Here is a 23,252-nt window from a genome sequence, read left to right on the forward strand (position 1 = left end):
TAAAATTCAATGACCCTGGGATCGTACTAAATATAGCAAACTGCGTAGCTTCTATTCCCGTACAGAGTTTTAGAATATTGATTTTCATAGTACTAAATGAGGTTAAAGCATCAATTAATCTATTTTATTACAATTTAATGGCGTTTTTAACTGTGGTAGACGTCAGTCACTATAACATATGTTGCACGATTTAGTTGATTTGCCTGGTGCAATACCACGACCACACAGAAGACAGGTGGAAGAAATTCCGCGTTTCGTCTGATGAGTGTGTGCCGGACTTCAAATTTCAGTCCCGTTCCCTTTTCTGATAATAAAGGATGAGAAGAGAAAGGGGATTTGACGGAGATGCATAGGATGGGGAAATATCCTCTTTCTGTGCGCCGGGGACCACTACAGTTGTAGATGTCTATGGGCAGTGATCGTTTTGCTATTTCGGCGAATTAAGGTGCCCGCTCGCTCGTTTGCCACCTCATGACATATAAAAGGGTCTTGACAGACAGACGGACAAATAACAAAGTGATCCTACAAGGGTTCCGCTTTTTTCCTTTCGAGGTAGGGAACCTTAAATTATGTCATATAACCAAAGAAATAAAAAAGTAAATATAATTCAAATAAATATATTTAGAAAATTACAATTCGCTTCCGTGAAGCGTTAAATACAAAAAGTACCCAACGTACTTACCTGTTCTACAACAGTTTTTTTAAAACATTAATAAAAAAACATAAAAATTATATCAAAAAACATGCAAATTACCAACAAATACATCTTATATTTGTTGCATATACGTAAGTTTTTATTGTCAAAAAAAACCTAAGTAAAACATTTTTTTTTCCAAAGTAAATGAGTCCGTATTTATTTAGAGAGGTGTTTCATGCAGTAAAAACTTAATAAAAGTACAATAAAAACTTATAACTAAATAATTTAATTAAAAAATCGTCGTTAATTTCATTAAATTCGACAATAAAGGTAATAGCGCACTCGTCCACCTGTCATACACCTGCCTTGGAATTGGTGCAGGCCTAACAAATAGAGCAGGATAAAGATATTAAAATTAACAAAACGATAAGTACATCTCGCTTGCGCAGATTGGCCTTGACTTGATTGAACTGTTTGGCGGCAAATGAACGCAGTTAGATGTAAAGTTGACAAGTGAGCTATAACATTAAACAATATCAAATATCAGTAAACATTTTTCGTATTAAAACTATCAAAAACAGTTTATAGTGTGTTAATATTGACTTTGTAGTCAACTTTTTTTTAAAATTCTGAATATGAATACCTTTACTGTAAACAAAGCTACAGAAATACTCGAACATAAAAATAATTTCATGTCTTACTTAAAAAAAAATCTGAGATAGCAGTAGTTTTTTAAAGATGTAAAAAAAAAATCATACAAATTTTTTTTTAATTTTTTTTCAAAATAATCAACCTTTTAAAGAATCAACTGCATACATTTTACTATCCTACATCACACATCAAAAAATATAATAATCACATATTAAAAATAATTAAAAACAAAAATCTTTTTTTAAAAAAAAAAAAACTAAACCAAAAATTGTTATTATATATTAATTTAAATATATTCTTAAAATTAAAAACCTAATCTCTAATCAATATAGTACATATACACAGACTAACTGTGATTTCCTGACATCAAAATCTCTGTATAAAATCATCCCAATCTATCATATTTGACAAAACAGAGATAATATGTTTGAACAGGGATTTCAAACACGTAAACCAACGGTAAATGCGTTTTGGTTTAACTTTGGGTCAAAATTTTTTGGAATTCCTTTAATTAAAAAATAAAAAACTAATTACACATATGTATAGTCATAATTTTACCAAACTGCGTTGAGGCAACCATTATTATTATATAAAAAAAACTTATAAAATCTATAAAAAATGTGATTTGTGTCATTGTTTTCGTCAAATTATATATATTTTTCATAATTCTCTTTTCGTAATTATTCCGAAACAAAAAAAAATAAGAGCAAAAAATATAAAAAAATGTGATTATTGATCTGTGTCATAGTTTTCGTCAGGATAAAATGTCTAGATTTTATACTCTTATTGCTATGGTCATTGGAAAAACACAAAAAATTAATAAACAAAAAAAAAAGATTTAAAAACTTGTAGTCAAAATTATTCTTAAGTTTTTTAAAAATTCTATTATAAACACAAATCCAAAAAAAAGAATAAAAAAATTATAAAGCTATTTCAGTATTCGTCAATATTGGTTTCTGTACCTAAGTTTAAGTCAAATTGTAAAATATAAAAAAAAATGGTAATTATTAATATGAACATATCAGTTTTCGTCAAAATTATTAGTATATTACTTTCATGATTTTCTACAATAGGCATTTACTTAAAAATAAAATAAAAAAAAACAAAAAAAAAAACCATATTGGCAACGTTTTACCTAAATAATTAAAAACAAATAAAATGGCCATTTAAATACCCGTTTTCATATTAAAATTCAGATCATAATAAAAATTCAAACACATAAACAAAAACAAAAAAGCAGAGATTGACTGCAACATAGTACATACATGGACCGACAAGGACATATGACAAGAGTTTCTGACACAAAAAACTGCATAGAATATATCATTATCCCTGTCTATCATCTTGGATAAAAAGGAGATGCCAACATATAGAACTGAATAACTCATAGATAATAATGTAATACATATAAAAACTTTAAAATAATTTCAATGAAATTAACTTTTAAAATAAATGTTGTCAACCCCTGCTTATGTTATAAAATCTTAAAACATCTTAAATTTCTTGTAATACATAAATTTAAGTTTCTTATTTCTAATCCATGTTAACTATTTATCAAAATATTGAACAGACAACGCAGTTACTACTAAAAAAAATGTGCTTTAACTTAACCACTTTACTTAGCCAGTCTTTTAGTTGAAAACAGCTTAGTAACTCATATATTTAGTAATATTAATAATACTATTTAGTAACCTTTTAATATGGCAACACATATTTCAAAACTTCTATATATATGTACTTTAGCAATTAAAAATAAAAAACAAAATACTTATTATTAAACATCATCATCAGCTCATTATACATCACCATCGAGGGGCTCGTAGGATACCCTAAGTTAAGGGTGATGTTACACATGCTTTGCAATAAAATGCTTAATAAAAAAATTGACATCCTATGAATTTTGGATTCATATATATTTTCATATCTATCATTTTTATCGATAAAATGAAGAATAAATTATGTATCTGCAGAAAAAATCTCATACTAATTTATTACTTATCTTAATAACGTCTCTTTCCGTTGCTCTTAATTCTTGTATTTTTCAATGTAATTGTTGTAGATTCAAGACGTTTGCCATTGTTACTGGTTCTGAGTAAGGGACAGTATGTACTGGAAACACAAAATAGTATTTTATAATATTACTAGCTGTCTTGTGGGGAATTAAAAAAATTAGTGGTGTGTTCTTCCAGACTATTTTCTACATCTATGTCAAATTTTATTGAGATCCATTGAGCTGTTCATGAGATATCTTCTAACAAACATCCATCCATCCAAACATACATAAACACAACAGTTAAAAATATCTACAGCAGTCAATGTTTTAAATGTCAAATAAATTTGACAATAAGCACTTATTAATTTTCTAAATCATAAATTTAAAAAAAATAATTCACAATATCTGTCTTCCATGTTTTCCTTTACTTCAAAATTAATAAAGTTATATTTTTTAGCCCATCATGAATGTCTATTTCACCCTAATATACTCTAAACTAAAACCTAGCAACACCACTGCATACTCTATGGATATCCATGGAATTAAGGATCTGTGGTATCTATGGGCGGGGATGGCCAAAATCCTTCTTACTAAAATAAATATTTCAAAACAGCTTTCCCACAATTAGTTAAAAACAAACTTAATAAATAGCCTAAGTGTTCTTCTAGACTATGTTCTACATCTATGCCAAATTTCAGTGAGATCCATGCAGTTCTGAAGATACCTTCAAACATCCATCCATCTTAATATTCACATTTATAACATGAGTAAGAAGTAATACTTACATGGTATGTGCATAGTCCCCCGTCGCTCCACAAGCTGAGCAAACATGCGACCTCAAAATAGGACAAGTCACTATATGTTTTTTCCCAATTCTCTCTTTTACACAATGTGTCATATAAACTAATGGCGTTTCACCATTTCTTCGGCAGAATTTACACATTTTCTGAGCTGCAATTTCATCAATCCTTGAAGTACCAGCCCCAGAATATCCTGGTGGTGTGAAATCTGACATTTGTGGTATCATATAACTTTGAGTATAATTGGGTATCAACATAGGTGAAGATGGTGTAAAATCCATCATACTTGATGACAAAGAAAAGTTTGAACTGGTTGATAGATTAGATCTCATCGGTGAAAAATTAGAAGCGGTCGAAAGGTTAGAATCGATTGTCGAAAAGGTAGCTGCCGTAGGGTTAGATTTGACGGGTGAAAAGTTAGCAGCCGAGTTAGATTTGCCTGGTGAAAAAGTAGCAGACGAAAGGTTAGATTTGACCGGTGAAATGGATGTTATAGGTGAGAGATTTGGTGTTGGAGCCATAAAGGATGTAGTCGGTGAAGATTTGTCTGTTGGAAACAACTCATAATTACGAATTTGATTGGTTTGATCAAATGTAGTAGATTTAGGAAGAGCAAAATCATCAATCCAGGAATTAGATATTAAAAATTCTTTATCATTGTTTTTGTTAGGTAAAGGTCTAGAATATTCTGTATTACCTAATATCTTTCTACCTACAATTGGCCGCTGAGGCCGGATTCCTAAAGTATGTAGACTTTGTGTGGGAGTCTCCAAAGATTGGAGACTATAAAGGTCTGAAGTTCTTTGGAATGATGTGAAAAGATCAGGATAAGATTCTGGTGATGTGGAATCTGCTGAACTTGAAGATCTGTTGGCGAATGTTGAATGAATTGGTGATTGTGATGAAGTACTGTGGAATACATTTGCTGGTTGCAGATCTGGAAAACAAACCATTTTATTAATATTTTAATGATACTAATAGACAGATATAACAGATTTGCCACAACCTTTGTCTTTTAAACAAGTGAACTATGCTAGATGTTTAGTTTATTTTAATGAAGTAACGCCAAAGGGAATATTATGGAGTAAAAACTATAACATTTAAAATAGCTTAATTCTCAATACAAATGCACTTAAATATCTAAAATGAGGTACTTATGATATTCAAGTATTTATATATATAGTTAAATTGTTATTTATTTTCTAAGTAAATTTAAAAACACTATCCACAAATTTTAATTAAAATGTTGCTTTTGTTTGCAAAATACATTTGAAGTGACATAAAAATTAAATTGGAAAAATAATTGATTTATCCGTCCTTTTTATAACAACAACAATTTTAATCACTTTAGTAAATCATTTGAAAAAGATCTTACCATTTTCATTTGTTTTCGGAAATAAACGATTAATTTCGGCCATATAATCCATCATGTTATTTTTTGAAGGAAACATAATCCTGCAATATCACGAAATCATCATAAAAAAACTCTACTAATTTAAACTGAATTATGACAATAGGTAATAATATTTAAAAATATTGATCAGCCATCTTTCTTTACAATTTACGATAGCACTTCAAGTCAATTATAAAACTTTTAAATAATCGCGTAAAATCAACTACAGAATTAATTGTATCCAAATTCATATAAAAATAAGCGAATTTTTAAATTGTAAATATAAACTCATTAATGATTTTAAAAAAAGAATTCCTGTTTATTTTGATCGAAAAAAGTCTTTTAAAGTGTAAAAAAAAGATGAAGATACGACGTTTGAAATTATATTTTTTTTTAATTAAAATAACTCTACAATTGTGTCTTTCATCTGAAAATCATCTAATAACAATTTATTTACGGAGAATAAAATTAATAATCGAAATTCCGATAAATATTTAATAAACAAATTTTAATAACAGAAGAAGTGTACTAATTAACAATTGCGAAGTTTTACATGTGCATTTATATTTTTTGAAAGAAAAAAATGTTTTTATATTAAAAATTGAATTACCATTAGTTTTATAATCTGGGTAAATTAAAGAATACCTAAATCAATATGAGAAAATACAGAAAAGTTTTAATAAAAGAAAAATATTTACCGATTTAGCAATAATTTTAACAACAAACTGGCGACAACCTCCCCGTAGTAAATTTAGGCGAATAATAACAGTTTTGGGCGATGTCGGATATATTTTTCGATGAGTTCAAAGGATGCCGCAACCTCTTATGTTCAGTTGTTACTACAGACTGTGGTGCCAAGTTCAATTTAAGTACACACTAAATTAATAAAAACTAAGTAAAACAGAGATATTAAAAATGATCTTAATATTTTAGTCGCAAAGGAATTACAGAAACGTGGTGTGGAATTATTCATATAATTAATAAAGTCTAGAAATATCTAGGAAATGCCTGTTCAATTATACCAACTCTTAACGAACTTTTAATTTACGTATAATACTAATTTTTATAACTGTATTTACCTAAGTATTATATAAAGTAATTATTTATTTTATATATTTATATAAATGTCTGTGTTTTATTTCTTTGAAAGTGAAGATACGTTTTTGCTAAAAGAAAGCCGACTTTGTTTGTAAACACCGATCCAACCAATCACGGCACGTGTAACTGTTTTAGTAAATTCATCAATAGATGGCGCTACACCACCAAGTGTTAGACTTCGAATACTTAGTTTAGAATTTAGGCATTTTGAAAGTTCTCTAACAATGAAAAATAAGTACGGCGAATGATGTCTACTATTACAAATAAAAATACTTTAAATAATACCTATTAGTAAAATCCCAAATTGTTATGTAGATTTCCGTTTAATGCATAAAAAAATAAAGTTATATGTGTAAAGTAAAAAAATGTACATACATTATACTACAGAATACTATAAAATTAAACTAATAACACCACGGCTTCAACAAAATATTTGAGTAGCTTTTTTCAAATTTTAAAAATTTGTTAACACTATTCGATACTAGATGGCACTCACAAGCGATAAATGAACTGTTGTAAAATAAATTCAGCTTTAGATCTCTTTCCTTTGGATTCATCGGCAAACTATTTTATTAGTAGATTCGTTTTAGAAGTCAATATAAATACTGAAGTAAATCAATACGAGTACCTGAACATCCACAAATCTTTAACTATTCATTCTTAACAGTTCGTTATAATTTCAATATATATATTCACCAGGAAGATTCACAAGTTTCGAGATAGTTATATTCACATAGCGATGGATATCGTGAAGGATTTATATGTGAAAATGGATTGCAGATAATTTTAGAATGGATTGTAAGAGTCACGTAACTAGATCATCTATGATTTAAGATAGTTCATCCGCGTAATGGTAACTAAATAATTGTTAACATTCAAAAAAGTAAAAAAAAAACATAAGCAGCACTCTGCATGCAGCCGTTCTGGAGATACCTTCTAACAAATATCTAAACATTCGCATTTATAATATTAGTAAGATGTAGGAATGTGGAAGAAATGAACGTTTTTTCGGGTTACAGTGAGACAAAACACGATATTCAAAGAGTCTAATGCTGTCTCATTCTATTGATCTCTCTGTCCTTTTCCCACTCTATGTCGACACCATTTTGTTCACAGATCTATTTATTGTTCATAATTTTAGTTATAACCTTTTTAATTATAACCTTTTTTCAAAGTCCATCCATCCTAAAGGCTGATACTTTTTTAAACCATTTGTTTGGATTTACATTTTCTACAGCTCTATTTGTTCTATCTATATTACCTTACTCTATGCATCTCTTGTTACGAAGCAAGGAAGTGGAGCAAGGTCATGGCAGTTATAAGCTTATTGTCCGACCATCTTTACGTTTGGTCCAAGCAACGAATGAATGCTTTTTAGCAACGATATTATTGATTGTTTTGTCGGATTGAACGTAATTCTATGTCTGTTATATTGTGAAATACTGTTACCTGAACGGTTTATTTATTTGAAGTAATTCTAACTGTTGTGGTTATTAATGAATAGCGATGAATGTATATAGATGAAAACAAGATTCGCGATGATTTTTGTAAAACAGCTGTTTAATGTTTAAAATTATTTTTAAACATTAGTAGCAGTTTATTGCGTTTTGTCGCGTTTTTCAATGTAGATATTTTTTTAATTATTTTAAAAAATTAAACAACTGTGTTACATATTAAATTATTCAAACTTTCGTGAGACATTATACTAAACTGATATATAAACACGGCTAAACACTCACGTATATACGTCCGGTGGCGGCACCGACTAGTTTCGAGCCCATTCGAGCCACACACAGCGAGCGACGGGCCGCGTCCGCGAAATAATACCAGTGCCACTTATCCTGATGAAGGACCCCCGATGGGCTCGAAACTAGTCGGTGCCGCCACCGGACGAATATACGTGAGTGTTTAGCCGTGTTTATATATCAACTGTGTTACAGTTAGTGATTAAGGCTGTAATTTTTTAACTTGTACCACACGTGAATTGTTGATTGTCTTCGTATTGTATTGACGATATCCCGTACATTGAACATGTCTTGTAATTATTGTTTGAAAATAAAGAAAGCAAGGTCAATAGCTTACGATATTGCAATATTTGATAAATGTACCTTTATCTTAAAATACTAATCGATGTTATTGAGAAATAGTTACTAAGTAAATCTATATCTATATATATAAAATAAAGTCGTGTTAGTTACACTATTTATAACTCAAGTACGGCTTTACCGATATGCCTGAAAATTGGTGAGGAGATAGCTTAGGGCCAGGAGACGGACACAGGATACTATTTATTCATTTGTTAATTTTTTTTTTCGAATTTATGCCTTGAAGAGCTGCTTTTTATTTAATTTACTTATATTATAAATGCGAATGTTTAGATGGAGGATGGGTGGGCTACACTAATTATGGTTTTTATATATCCATGCGGACAGTCGCGGGCAACAGCTAGTTATTACTAAAACTAATGTTTGATTAAGATAGTCTGAATTGGCGATGTTTCAAGCATGTGATTAGCATATTCGACCTTTTTTTCCAGAGAGGAATGCTTTATGCATATTCCGCGCCCCGGGGGGGACGCGGTAGTTACACATACATTGGATTCTCTTCTGAATGGGAAGCATGCCCATTAAACCCCTCTGTACCCCCTATCATGACGAGGCCACGGGTACGCTTGCGCTTTCGTCCGCGACCTCGCCTGAACATATTCTCCCTTCTCCTAAGTGGTGAATCGGCTGAAAAAGTGTAAACGTTGTAATCAATCGGAAATATTTTTATTTAATATCTAGACTAATTTAATATTAAACTAAAGTTAGTCGCGAGGCTTTAACTAGGTACTGTCTTATTAAAAGTATTTAAGTTGTCCCCTAAGCGTAGTTATAGTATTAGCAAATGAACTAAGGAAGCAAATAAAGGATCAACCTAACTGTGACAGTGATTTAGCGGAGATTCGCCCACTATACTTGGTCATGGTAATAAAGTTAACGAGTCTACGCAACACACGATCTGAATACTACAATCTATCTCGGTGTTGCAAGCTTTAAACCTAATTCTGTTTTGGGTACAATCTGTATTAAACATCGGTGTAGCCATATATTGCGGTTGGAAGAGCCTTATGTGGTCATATTTTAGATTGCTTATATTGTATCCCAAACATGTTTTGATAATTTAATTAAAAGAGAATCCCTTATTTTAAAAAGAAAGGATGGGAAGGGGAAGTGGATTTAATGGAGGAAAGACTAATCTTATATATATAATTCTCGTGTCACAATTTTCGTTCCCATACTCGTCTGAAACTGCTTGACCGATTCTAATGAAATTTTGTGAGCATATTGAGTAGGTCTGAGAATCGGCCAACATCTATTTTTAATCCCGCGCGGACGGAGTCGCGGGCGACAGCTAGTAGGATATAATATTCTCTTTCAGTGCGTGTCCTTCTCCGTCGATTAAAGGTTATGAACGAATCTGATTTTCTTGATTTTTATCTTTTTTTTAAATTACTAAGTACTACTGTGGTTAAATGATTCTGTCTATAAAGATAAAATCCAACCGAAGCCACCTCAAAGACGTCCGTATGTCAGGTACTCAAATTTTCTTAGATGTATAGGCTACCAATGTTTTTCTTCCAAAATATAGCCGCGCGATCCGCACGGCTCGCCCTCAGCCAGCGCCAAAGTCTGCTGCGAGGCCCGCGCCAACACTTCGGCCGGCACCAGCACTTCGGCCGTGGCTAGCTCGCTGGCGCCCTTCGCCGCGCGCAGCTCCCTTTCCAACCTCTGAGCCAGCGCCGTCTCCGTCGGAACCGGCACCGGTGCTTCCCGCCATGTTGGCCCATTCCATGCTATTCCAAAAACAAATTGGTACATGCAGGGTTCCCGGGATTCGAGCCTGAACTAGTAGATTTCATGTCCTAACTTGCTGATACGACCTAGATATGTTATCACTTGAATTCCATACGTGTAATACGGACATATTCCACTGACAGTTCCCAGGTTTACGTTCCGTTTTACTCAAGGATTTTCACATCAACACACGATATTGTTCTACAATAAGAATTTATTACCGCATATGTTTAAATGGTCATTAAATGAGCTCTTAAGTGTAGATTTACTGTAGCACTAAGAGTCTAAGAAGAGCTCCATCGTAATCATCAGCTTCATGTACGTCCACCGTGACTAGGTCATAGTCAACCACGCTGGTCCACTGCGGGTTGACTACACACATATATTTGTATTTAGAAGATATGTGCATCATCACGATGTTTTCCTTCATTGTAAGAATGTCGGAATGTACATATGTATCTCGAAAATGTCATTGGTAAATGATAGGATTCGCACCCAGGTTAATACCCAGGAACCCAGGATAACAAGTGAACTGGTGACTATATAAATATGTCTGTATATTCCAGTATCGTGTTATCGATATTAAGTTATGGAACATAGAGGTCCGTCTATTTTATGTTTTGTTTTAAAGCAGTCTTTCCCAAAGTGTGCGATAACGCCCCCTTGTGTGCGCTGCAGGTTTCAAGTTGCGGGTTATAGTAAAAGTTTCCTTTAGAATCCTCCGTTAATATACATATATAGGTCACAATAATTAATTAATTTAATTTGAAGTTATAATGGTTTTTAAATATGTGAAAATATGGGGGCGCTAAAAAAATATTTATTCTCAAAGTGGGCAGTAGACAAAATAAGTTTGGGAACCACTGTTTTAAAGAATGTACAATGTTTTGTCATACATGTTTGGACAATGGTTATTAATATTACAATCACCTTTATTTCTTGGCAGCTAAAAAAAATTGTTTACGTCAAAAAACTAGTAAGGACAATTAACTTTTCTATCGCATAATCTGCAATAATTATTACGCGCTTTAAATAAATAGTACCTGGATGACCGATGAGCTTTGCTCGGTATTTTTTTTTAAATTGTGGTTTTTGGAAATTATATTTAAGTACGAATTACTAAAAAAAGGATGAAATATGAATAATATTTTTCGATCTTACCGATAGAAAAAGTTAAGTTTATGTTTAAGTTGATTATCGATAAAACACGAATAAAATGACATTTTCTAAAAATGATTCCTAGCTAGATCTATTTATCGCCCCCGAAACACCCTATATACTAAATTTTATGAAAATCGTTGGAGCCGATTCCGAGATTACAATTATATATACAAGAATTGCTCATTTAAAGATATAAGATGTTGAAGATATGATTTTCAACACCTTATATTATTAACTCCCTTACTAACTATGAGTGATAATTAGCGATTTGTTGCTTTAGTTTGATTTAAAATTACGTAACAGATTATCTCTAATGAGATGCAATATTGTGAAGTCCTGAGATGCGCCCTCTCTCGGTCTGCGTATAAAAACAAAACATTTTACAATCTGTGGCGCAGTTGGCGGCTGAATGTTGTGTTTGCTCTACATTTTGACATTTAGTGCGTTTTCCCGCGTTTTTTATAGTGGATTTTTTATGAAGGTGAGTTAAAGATAATATTTTATTTAAGGTTATAAAATAAGTAGAAAGTTTATATACTTTTGAAATTAATATAAGTATTTTTAATAAGTTTAAATTCATAGAATTAATTAAAGATTTTTACGTATTTCTTTAAAACAAAATTTAAATGTATTAACTAAATTGCTAAAAAAATTATTAACTTAAAAACATTAAATAGGTATTCAATAAAAAAATTGACACCGTTTTAAGTCCTTGCAATTTCTTATATTGTCACATTGATTTTCTGCATCAGTGGAAACGTACCCTTAACCTACTGTCTGCATAATTTTACACATTTAGTGTAAATAACAAGCAATTAATTGTCTGTAGGTTTCAATAAATTTGCTATTCGTTGTGTTTTTATATATACGTTTCGTATATTTGTTAAAACATTTAAGAAAAAGATTTTTAGGTTAGGTTAATTTATAAATTACTAGCTGTCGCCCGCGACTCCCTCCGCGTGGATATATAAAAAAAACTTAATTAGTGTAGCCTATGTGTTCTTTCAGACTATGTTGTATACGTATGCCAAATTTAATCGAGATCCGTTCAGCCGTTCTAGATATATCTTCAAACACCCATCCATCCATCCACATCACATCCATCTAAGCATTCGCATTTTTAATATTAGTAAGTCAAAAAAAAGCAGTTCTTCAAAATAAAAATAAAAAACTGAATAAATAGTATCCTATGTCCGTCTCCTGGGTCTAAGCTACTTCTTCACCAATTTTCAGGTATATCGGTAAAGCCGTTCTGGAGTTATAAATAGTGTAACTAACATGACTATCTTTTATATATATATATATAGACAATTTTAACACTTTAATTAAATAATGAATTTGTTAATAAATTAATGTATTTTTTTTTTAATAAATAAACACATGTTTTAAAATGTAGATTATAAAACAATGGCGCCATTTAAAATGTGCCTGCTGTCAGTCGTTCCCACGGAACAAAGTATAGATAAGAATCAACAAAGAAATTTCTTCTCGCGTCAACAATTATATTGTTATCTAATTTGTAGATGGATACGGTTTCTAAAGTGAAATGTTATTTACATTTACACCAAAATTCTGTCCACAGAATATATAACTCTTATCCACTTTTTTTTTATATCATAAGGTGACAAACGAGCGAGCGGCCACCTGAAATAGCTGAAATAGCGAAGTGACCGTTGCCCATAGACATACGCAATTGCATATGCGTTGCATACCTTTAATCGTCGGAGGAGAGTATGCTCAGAAAGAAAATATTTTCCCCTTCCATGCATCTTCTCATTCGGAAAGTCCACTTACACTTCCCATCCTTATAAGAAAAATGGTGGAAAGGGAAAGAGGACTAAATTAGGCCGCTGGACACTCATCAGACGAAACGCGGAATTGCTTCCACTTGACGCCTGTCTTCTGTGTGGTCTTTCACCGGGCGAGCCGGGACTATTCGTGCGTAGATGTTAAAGCGGGCTCTACCACTTTTTAAATCTTTACTAGTAACTAACCCCAAACACCATTTTTAAAGAAAACTATCACAAAGTCAGTTGCTAAAATTCTATTGAATAACACAGAGATTGTCAATTATTTTTCTCGTAGACGATTTTCAAAATGTTACGAATTTTGTTACACAGGGCCGGCGTTAGTTTGCGCAGTTATGCGGCCACCTAAGACGCTGGATAGAAAGCGACAAATCTCTGTGAATTACAGTCTCACATAACCCTATTAAACCATGCATGGTAAAAAAGTAGGGTTCCGTACAGATTATTATTATTTAGCTAAAACTGTTGGTAACCATTGATTTTATTTCCCGCCATCGTATATCATCGTATCGTATTGACCACTTTGTGAATTTCTGTGTTAACCCAACGTATGTTTTACATCGTAAATTAAAGTAAGAACTAAATGATTGTCTGTTTACAGATTGAAAGAAGAGAAACCATGTTTATCAAAGTAAGTTTATTCATGCAGCTATCGTTTTAAATGCAATAATGTGTAAAAGATACATTGAACAAAAGAAATTTATAAAAACTGTCCGAATTTCCGCCTGCGCGGTTTAAAAAAACTTAATTAGTAGCCTATGTGTTCTTCCGAACTATGTTCTACATATATGCCAAATTTTATCGAGATCCATGCAGCCGTTTCAGATACCTTCTTACAAACATCAATCCATCCATCCATACATCTGTATTATCCAAAATTACTACGATTCTCTCGTTTAACTAGGCAGAACGAATTGTCAACAATCATGTATTCATCAAATTATTATTGTTTTTTAAATTCAGTGAAAATGGAGTCTACGTACACGTAACAGCAGTTTTGTTTTTACTTTTTCCAGATCGTGGCTTTGTTATTAGTGAGTTTAGTGTGTGGCGAACCTCCCGTTCAGAATTACAATTATAACCCAACCAGTGGATTCGGTCTGGCTAACAGTTATTTACCACCGAGAACGGGTAAGAAATAAATTTAAGCCCATAACTAACTTTAGTGTAACTTTGTAAGACTCCAGATGAATGATTTGAGTTGATATATCAAGCCTCTGATAACACCGCATACTACCTTTAACTTAGGGTAGGCTCTGAGCCTCTCAGTGGAGACGTATAGTGAGCTGATGATGCACACCATCAGACGAAACGCGGAATAGCTTACACTTGACGCCTGTCTTCTGTGTGGTCGTGGTATTGCACTGGACGAGGTAAATTCGTGCAACAGAGTGTTGTTACTGGAATCTTCCTCTGTCTTGAGGTATAACTATGGTATTTTACTATACATAAGCATGGCTCCAGTGGCGCAATTGGTTAGCGCACGGTACTTATAAGACAGTGTCCGAGCTATGCCGGGGTTGTGAGTTCGAGCCTCACCTGGAGCAAATATTTTGTTCATCAAACCTAAAGGCCTATAAGGGCCCTTTTAGGCACAATTAATTCCATTGGAGTGGTTGGCGCAATACCAATAAAAACTGTCTTTACGTGTAGGTAACCCTAGTAATAGTTACCTACCAAGCGACCACAGTCCGGCCTCTGGTCCGGATTACAGTCAAAGTTCCGGCTCCAGTCCGGACTATGGTCACGGACATGATCATGAAGTGGTAAGTAGCAATTTTGACATCTTATAATGATTTTCCAATTACGAAATAATTGAACACGTATTGTCGTCTTAATCTTCTTATATAGGGTGTCCCAAAAGGTTACGTACATAGGAAGGGGGACGATAGGGGTGGTCACAAGGGTCACCAGAAAATAAATAAAAATGCCCCTCTGGGTATTAAAAAAATATATGGCATTTTTTTAAAACTTAAAAATTTTACACCTTATGGGGCAATTTTGTAACCGATGACCTACAAAGATTGCTATATTAAAAAAAGCTATTATGTTATCGTCAATAACCCTTTATCAATATGAAATAAAAAAAAACAATACAACTAACAAAGATTTTAATAGAAAATTAAAATTGCCCCAGAAGGTGTAAAATTTTTAAGTTTTTAAAAAATGACATTTATTTTTTTTAATACCCAGAGGGGAATTTTTATTTTATTTTTCTGGTGACCCTTGTGACCACCCCTATCATCCCCCTTCCTATGCACGTAACCTTTTGGGACACCCTGTTTATAAAATTCTCGTGTCACAATTTTCGTTCCCATATTCCTCCGAAACAGCTTGACCGATGCTCATGAAATTTTGTGAGCGTATTGAGTAGGTCTGAGAATCGGCTACTATGTATTTTTATCCCGTATCTATTATTTATAGTATCCCGAGCGGACGGAGTCGCGGGCGACAGCTAGTATTTTGTATAAGTATAGTGTGTCTATTTAAGATAGATTGTTTGACAATTCATTTGACAATTCACTAGGGATGGGTTGATTAAAATTGGTTATGAAAATTTTAGATTATCGATGGTTGTTCACATAGGAACTTGCCATCGAAAAATTTTGGTTGATTATTGTTTTTGATTTACGATAAAAATTTAATTGTTTTTTATGTCAACATTATTCAAAACTATATAGCAAAATATTATACCAAAAATTTATTATTTTTAATGTTTTTTTTAAGGGAGACATAGCTAAATATCTTTAATAAATTTAAATAGTAATAAGATACCTAGCTATTGTATTTATTTATTCGATTAATATCATCAGAAACCGATTCTCGATAGTTCATAGTTGTTAGTAATATACGTACGGTCGACACTATGACTACCGTCTATTAAGTACAACATTAACTGTCATACAAAATTAATTCGATAATTTATAGACGTCAGTTGTCAAAATAATCTTAAAGACACACTATTAAATATTTCATTCATTCATTCAAAAAAAAAATATACAGTATAATTGAACCTCCTTTTTGAAGTCGATTAAAAAGACAACGTTCTTTATTCAAATAATTTTATTAAAAAAAAAATCATGTCTTGTTACGTTGTTTCCTCGATAGATTATACAAAACATACGATGTTATAGGTTTTAATCTGTAAATATTATCATCCGACGAATAAAAGATGTCACCGTAATCACCGAATATAATACTACGAGGATGAAAATTTAAATCTGCAACTTTATACGCCGTACCATTGTAGCAATTTATTTCTAGTATTCCTTCATCTGTGATGGCATATGTTTTATTATTGTCAATAATAAAATTATACGCTATAGTTATATCTTTGTTTTTAACAATTTCATTACCATTTAAAGCACAAAAAACCCCACACATGGTCACAAAATGTACATTTCTTTCTCCATCAATATCGAAATTAATCACAGTTTTTGCGTTACCCAATTTACTTACTTTTTTACCAAACACTTTATATATCATATGATTATTTCCATCTATTATATACATTTGATTATATCTTATAACTATTTTAAACACGTCGACATTATACAGACCTATATTTTCAGCTGAATTTGTTAATGGATCGTAAACATATAAACCATCATTTGATCCAAAATATATTTGTCCAGTTTCTGAATCGATTGCCGTTGCCTTATTCCTTTTTATTCCTTTTATTTTTTTACTTTCTTTAGTTATAATATTAATATAAGCTCTTCCAGAGTTTAATAATTCATCATCCATGTACATGAAGAATAGATTTCTTGTTGCTGAATCGTACGCCAATTCAATAGGATCTTTGTATTCGTTTGTTAACAATTCTTTCTTATATAATCTTGGTCCGATTTTTTCTATAGGTCCATCTGTTAAATATATCACTAATTTTGCTTCTAAAAACACTATTAATAAGTTAATAATTATTATATATATCATGTTTGTACGTGTTAGATTTTACGCGTTTATGTGACGACTGTTATTGGTTTGGTTTTGTTATCATAAGGTTACTATAACTGATTATTTGTTGAAAGGTTAGATGGAATAATGTTGTTTCATTACGTATATATATAATTAGCTGTCGCCCGCGACTCCGTCCGCGTGGATAACCATCCAATTAAACATTCGCATTTATAATATTAGTAACAAAAAAAATTAATAAATAGTATATCCCATGTCCGTCTCATGGCTCTAAGCTACCTCCTCATCAATTTTCAGCCATATCGGTAAAGCCGTTCTTGAGTTATAAATAGTGTAACTAACACGACTTTCTTTTATATATATATATACTAGCGGACCCGACAGACATTGTCCTGTCTACACGTCTTCAATTCGAATATTATTTAAAATTTGACACTGCGATAGTAGCGCCGTCTGTCGGCTCCAATGTAAAACATTCCAAAATCAACAACTACTAATAAATTAAAAATTAATTAAAAAAACATTGTCCAGCGGACAAAATTGTGAATCTAAACCATTCCCAGATCTTCTTGAACACACACAAAAAATTTCATCAAAATCGGTCCAGTCGTTTGAGAGAAGTTCAGTGACATACACACTCACAGAAGAATTATATATATAAAGATAAAGATAAGATTAATAAAATTGGAGTGTCTATATTACGTACATCGGAAAAAAATCATAGATTTATATTTATTAGCTTTATATGCGGAATTAAAAAAAAACTTTGTAGTCTATGGATTCTTCCTATGTTTTACGTCTATGCAGCGATTCTGAAGATACCTTCTAACAAACATTAATGAATACATCCAAGCATGTTCGCATTTATAATATTAGTAAGGTTTGCGATACTAAAGGATAACATTTTTTGTTTAAATGTTTTGTATGGAAATTCCTGACCTGGACAGGAAAATAGTTGATGTGTGTAAGAGTAACTTAAGCTATGTTTTTTTATTGAAATCATTCTTAAAGTGTTTTAATATTTTCCTTATTGTAAACTAGTTTTAAATGGCGAAACAATTATGTTGAAGTATTGACATCTCTTTCAAACACATCGAAATAATCGAGACAGAAATGTAATTTTCAAATCCGTTTTAGTAGTTCAAAGCTATATTCTCAATTAATTTGATAAAATTATTTTAATAATTTAGCGTCGGTGGCTCAGGAATCAAGCACTTGCCTTGCTATCTGTAGGTCCTGGGTTCGAATCCCGCCATGTACCAATGTGTTTTTCGATTTCCGATTTACATATGTACATTTATCCGACGTTCTTACGGTGAAGGAAAACATCGTGATGCTGCACATATCTGATAACAAATTCAAAGATATGTGTGAAGTCAACCAACCCCCACTTGGACAGCATGGTTGACTATGGCCTAATCACCCTTAACTTAGGGTAGGCTCTGAGCCCCTCGGTGATGATGATGATGATTTTAATTAAAACGCAAAAAACAACGTAGAATCAACATATTTATTCATAATAACAAGTAAACATCACACAAAAAAAATCACAAAATTATAAAAAAAAAAAATACGATAGTTTTTTTTATCAACTGCCACATTTCTTATTCGGTTTAAGATGATAAACAGATGTAGCGTCAGAATAAACAATATTATTATTAGCATCAAAAGCGACACCGAAACCGTCATCAATTTCCAATATATGTTCAAGTAATCCAGTAGCTGTATTTACCTTGTATATACCGTCTTCAAAACAAGCATAAACATAACCATTTTTATCAACAGTTAAACCTCTTACTTTATCACCATTATCTAATTTAATATATAAATATGCATCTTTACTACCTTTTGGTTGACTGTACAATCCCGTTGCATTTGTATAAAACATAACGTCATTATCATCTATAAGGAAATGTATAATTTTCATATCATCTAAATCTTCAAAACGTACAATTTCACCATTCGTTATTGTATATAAAAATTGTGCTGGAAAATCGGAATAATATAAAACATTATCTCTGTAGTATATCTCCCAGATATCACAATCATACGCAATGTATGGTAAAGCCTCATTTTCTGTATAATCATATTTAAAAATGCCTTTAGAACTACCAATGTACGGGATATGATTTATTTGATCCACAGTTTGTACAAAACCGTTTTCAATTCCTTCGATTTCCGAATATTCCTTTGTATAAAGATTGATTTTAACACTTTTAAATACATCGTCTGTTGGCTTTAAACTATAACTGAAGTATAGTATATTAGTACTGTAATCGATTGCTAAAGAATACGGACGATCTAAATTCGTTTTTAATGTTTCTCTTTCATAATCAATTCCATTTATGGTAATACCATCGCAATTTTCTTCTTTGCTTACCGCGGCTTGTATAATAACAAATAGAGATAGAAATATTACTAATTTCATTGTTATCTGAAAAAAAAACACTATTTGTTAATTAAGAAACTCAACTCCATTAAACTTTGGAGAAGAATACAAATGAGACGATGTATTGTCGAATTCAATTGAAAATATAACAAACTATCTATCGCCTGTAACACCGTCTACGTAACTACAAAAAACAATTAGCCTATGTGTTCTTCAAGACTATGTTCTATATGTATGCCTAATTTCATCGAGATCCGTTCAGCCTTTTTGGAGATACATTCAAACAAACATCCATCTAAACACGTATTTATAATATTAGTAAGATATATGTAAACAATATCACCTTTATAATGTAGCTTAAAAACCAAACATGTAATTTAAACACTGAAACTTTCCAAAATTGATTAATCTTACTAATATTATAAATGCTAATGTTTAAATGGATGGATGTTTTAACGTATCTCCATAACGGTTGAACGGATCTCGATAAAATTTATCATACAAATAGAAAATAATCTGGAAGAACACATATACTATATATGTTTTTTAATTATTATAATTAACCAGTAAATTCCTCATTTATATTGAACTTAACATACAAACATACACGTAAAAAATTACCGTTCACAATCCTGATTGAAAACACGACCGGTTTGAATTATAATTCAACGTAGACTGTATTCTTACGGAAATTGAAAAAAATATTATTATTTGTTTGTTATAAATACCTTGATTGTTTAATAATATAAATAATAATTATAATTATAAGAATTTCATATTATTTTATAAAGACAACTGCTTTGTCCTAAGTAATAACTAAAACTGGAATCTGAATAAACACAATTTCAATGTCGTTGAAGATTAATAAAGGTATTGAGTAGTCTTTATAATAAAAAAAATATTTTAGTATTTATTGAATGTTTATACGAACAAAATAAGTTTATAATGTTAGGAAGAATATCCGAAAATGTGGCAGTGTATTGACCCCAACACTGGCGTTATTCCAATAAGGGTGGACACAAACGTCGACACGATACTGTAGTGTCGACGTTTGTGTCCCCTCACTATTCATTCTGACACTGGACCTTGTAACCAAAGCACGTCATTCGCGCCAAAGTATTCTAACAATAACGGATGATAATGTCTAAAAGTAGCTAAAATAAAATTAATGGTTAAAGTATTTAACAAAATACGAACATAATAAGGCTGTAGATTAGAAACTATTTTAATATAATGAAAAATTATTCTCAATTGTTTTATTTTCGACGTTAAAAATTAAAAACAAAAATCAGTACATAAATAAAGCACGCATATAAAAACTAGAAACACTCACGTATATTCGTCCGGTGGCGGCACCGACTAGTTTCGAGACCATCGGGAGACCTTCATCAGGGTGAGTGGGACTGGTATTATTTCGCAGATGATACGTGAGTGTTTATATAAGTTTAAATAAAGCACTGTCTATCTTTATAAGTATAATAGGAATAACTTTAGTGTTAAAGTTTGTAAGCAAAAACTTTACTATGAAAGAATCTCCATTACAATTTCTGTCCCATAACCTGTATCTTATGTTCAAAGTTTATCTCAACAGATACAAGCTGTGAAGTTTCATTAACTTTTTAATAAACAAAAACTATAAGGTACATACATATTTTGATCCGTTTCTTTTATAAAATAGCAGTTTAATTTAGGTCTGGATTTTCTATCAAATCGTTTGTCATTTTTTTTTTGCTAGCACAAAACTTTGACTCTTTTTTTTTTAAACGTTTCATAAATATTTTAGCAATTTTATGGTTAATTAATTATCTAGAAGTGCTATAGCATTTATTAAGTACGAAAAGTGTACATAAAATATATCTCTTGGTTACTATAATGTTATTACACTGATTACAATATTAAGTATTGCAAGTATTAAGTATTGCAAGTATTAAGTATTGTAAGTATTAAGTATTGTAAATATTAAGTATTGTTTGTTCCAGCCCAAGTCATACGAGTTCGGTTACTCAGTAAAGGACTCTCGTTCCGGCAATGACTACGGACGAAGAGAAAAGTCTGATGGCCACGAAGTGCGCGGGGAATACAGGGTGTTCCTTCCGGACGGACGGACGCAGATAGGTAAGTAGCGTGGGTTTACAGTGACACAAGCAAAATTTAAGTGGTAGACGCCAGCAAAACATCTGTTCCACGGGCCTCGCCCGGTGCAATACGGTGGAAGCAATTCCTGGAGGAGGATGCATAGGATTTCTTGCGTCCCCTTCTGTCTATAGGCAGCGGTCACTTCGCTATTTCGGCGAATTCATGTAGCAAAGCTTAATCGTTTGCCAACTTATAAAACTTACATTGGTTTCGGTGATAGTCTACGGTTAAATAAGTCCACTAACCTCTATACATAGACAGGCTATAAGCTATGGTATTTTGTGCCTATTTGATGTTCTCCAATTTGCACCTGATGGTAGCGGTATTTAGGATTCGAATTTCGAACTATGAATAGAGATAGAATTAACTGCCAGTAACAAAAGCCGCGTTTAAAATAACAAAGCAAAAGTTGTAATTTCAAAGCAATAATCTATCCATCTATAGATATCATTGTACAAATCTTATAAAATGTTCTCTATATCGCAGTGACATACCACGCTGACTGGAAGACGGGTTTCCACGCCGACGTCAGATACGAGGGTGAAGCTACCTACCCCAATAACGTACAAGGTTAGTGACTATGGATTGGATATCTATAGATATTAACTGACTATCCAATCCATTATGTAGACGGATTGGGTAACCAGTAATATTTCTCGGAACTTTTCTCTTGTTTAATATCGTTAATTAGATAAAATTTAACATAAACAAAAACGGAAATTTTACTATCTGTTTTTTCAAGATGTACGAAACGTTTTTTTTTTAATTTTTCGTCCATTGCAATCACGATGTATGGAATATTTTATTTTGTTTTTCAGGTGGATATAATTACAATGCACCGACAGATTTCTCTGGTTCTCTCACCGGTTTCCATGGCAACGATGTATCGAAACAAACAGTTTATGGGCAAATTAGTTATTATTAAAATGATCTGTACAGATTTAACTTTACGAAAAAATATATGAATAAACACAAGTCTTCAAGCAAAATATAATTTAGGATAAGTCGTAGGCAATATTTTTTATATTAAAATGAGATTCCACTGCAGATGTACAACAAAAAGCAGTTCTGTTTGTACACGACTTTTTACTTTTATAAGTTAATTTGATCAGTATTGTTATGTATATAATTTAGTGAATTAATATTTTTTTTTATAATACAGCGTGTTTTATTTTCCAATCATTATTCAAGGTAAATTATCGCTGGCTATCGTACGCCTTGAATTAAAAAGTTAATAAGTAGGCTATATGTTCTTCCAGACTGTGTTCTACATCTATGACAAATTTCATCCAGATCTATACAGCCCTTCTAGAAATAACTAATAACATACCTCTATCGATCCATACATCCAAACATTCGCATTCATATTAGTAAGATTTAACTTAACTTTGGTACAGTGAAAAGGTTTAAATTTGAATTTTTTAGAAAT

At 31.7% G+C, this 23,252-nt stretch overlaps 3 protein-coding genes and 1 non-coding gene across 4 annotated transcripts; 2 read left to right on the forward strand and 2 right to left on the reverse strand.

Annotated features, from left to right (window-relative positions):
- Positions 1 to 3,245: 3,245 nt before the first annotated feature.
- Positions 3,246 to 5,584, reverse strand: LOC106125725 (location of vulva defective 1). The gene is made up of 3 exons (XM_013323026.1): positions 5,457 to 5,584; positions 4,067 to 5,018; positions 3,246 to 3,397 (listed from the first exon to the last, which is right to left on the reverse strand). Exons 1-3 carry the CDS (start codon positions 5,530 to 5,532, stop codon positions 3,289 to 3,291), a joined length of 1,137 nt encoding a protein of 378 aa, XP_013178480.1. The 5' UTR covers positions 5,533 to 5,584; the 3' UTR covers positions 3,246 to 3,288.
- A 6,390-nt stretch (positions 5,585 to 11,974) lies between these two features.
- Positions 11,975 to 22,788, forward strand: LOC106125844 (pro-resilin). Its single transcript, XM_013323246.1, has 7 exons — positions 11,975 to 12,053; positions 13,982 to 14,011; positions 14,397 to 14,511; positions 15,034 to 15,146; positions 21,667 to 21,802; positions 22,310 to 22,393; positions 22,642 to 22,788. The coding sequence occupies exons 1-7, from the start codon at positions 11,982 to 11,984 to the stop codon at positions 22,746 to 22,748; spliced, it is 657 nt and encodes a 218-aa protein (XP_013178700.1). The 5' UTR covers positions 11,975 to 11,981; the 3' UTR covers positions 22,749 to 22,788.
- TRNAI-UAU (transfer RNA isoleucine (anticodon UAU)) lies at positions 14,838 to 14,927 on the forward strand. Its single transcript is given in 2 exon segments — positions 14,838 to 14,875; positions 14,892 to 14,927. It is a non-coding gene; the product is annotated as a tRNA-Ile (tRNA).
- LOC106125843 (ommochrome-binding protein-like) lies at positions 18,820 to 20,447 on the reverse strand. The gene is made up of 2 exons (XM_013323245.1): positions 20,309 to 20,447; positions 18,820 to 19,732 (listed from the first exon to the last, which is right to left on the reverse strand). The coding sequence occupies exon 2, from the start codon at positions 19,724 to 19,726 to the stop codon at positions 18,887 to 18,889; it is 840 nt and encodes a 279-aa protein (XP_013178699.1). The 5' UTR covers positions 19,727 to 19,732; positions 20,309 to 20,447; the 3' UTR covers positions 18,820 to 18,886.
- Positions 22,789 to 23,252: the final 464 nt, after the last annotated feature.

Source organism: Papilio xuthus, unplaced genomic scaffold (assembly GCF_000836235.2).
Source record: "Papilio xuthus unplaced genomic scaffold, Pxut_1.1 DF825783.1, whole genome shotgun sequence".
Lineage (NCBI taxonomy): Eukaryota > Metazoa > Arthropoda > Insecta > Lepidoptera > Papilionidae > Papilio > Papilio xuthus.

Coding starts and splice junctions, on each gene's coding strand:
- LOC106125725 (XM_013323026.1), bottom strand. CDS start 5,532: ATGTTTCCTTCAAAAAATAACATGATGGATTATATGGCCGAAATTAAT. Junction 5,019..5,456: donor TCCGAAAACAAATGAAAATG/GTAAGATCTTTT, acceptor TTTGTTTTCCAG/ATCTGCAACCAGCAAATGTA. Junction 3,398..4,066: donor GGGGACTATGCACATACCAT/GTAAGTATTACT, acceptor TTGTGTTTCCAG/TACATACTGTCCCTTACTCA.
- LOC106125844 (XM_013323246.1), top strand. CDS start 11,982: ATGTTGTGTTTGCTCTACATTTTGACATTTAGTGCGTTTTCCCGCGTT. Junction 14,012..14,396: donor GAGAAACCATGTTTATCAAA/GTAAGTTTATTC, acceptor TACTTTTTCCAG/ATCGTGGCTTTGTTATTAGT. Junction 22,394..22,641: donor CTACCCCAATAACGTACAAG/GTTAGTGACTAT, acceptor TTTGTTTTTCAG/GTGGATATAATTACAATGCA.
- LOC106125843 (XM_013323245.1), bottom strand. CDS start 19,726: ATGAAATTAGTAATATTTCTATCTCTATTTGTTATTATACAAGCCGCG.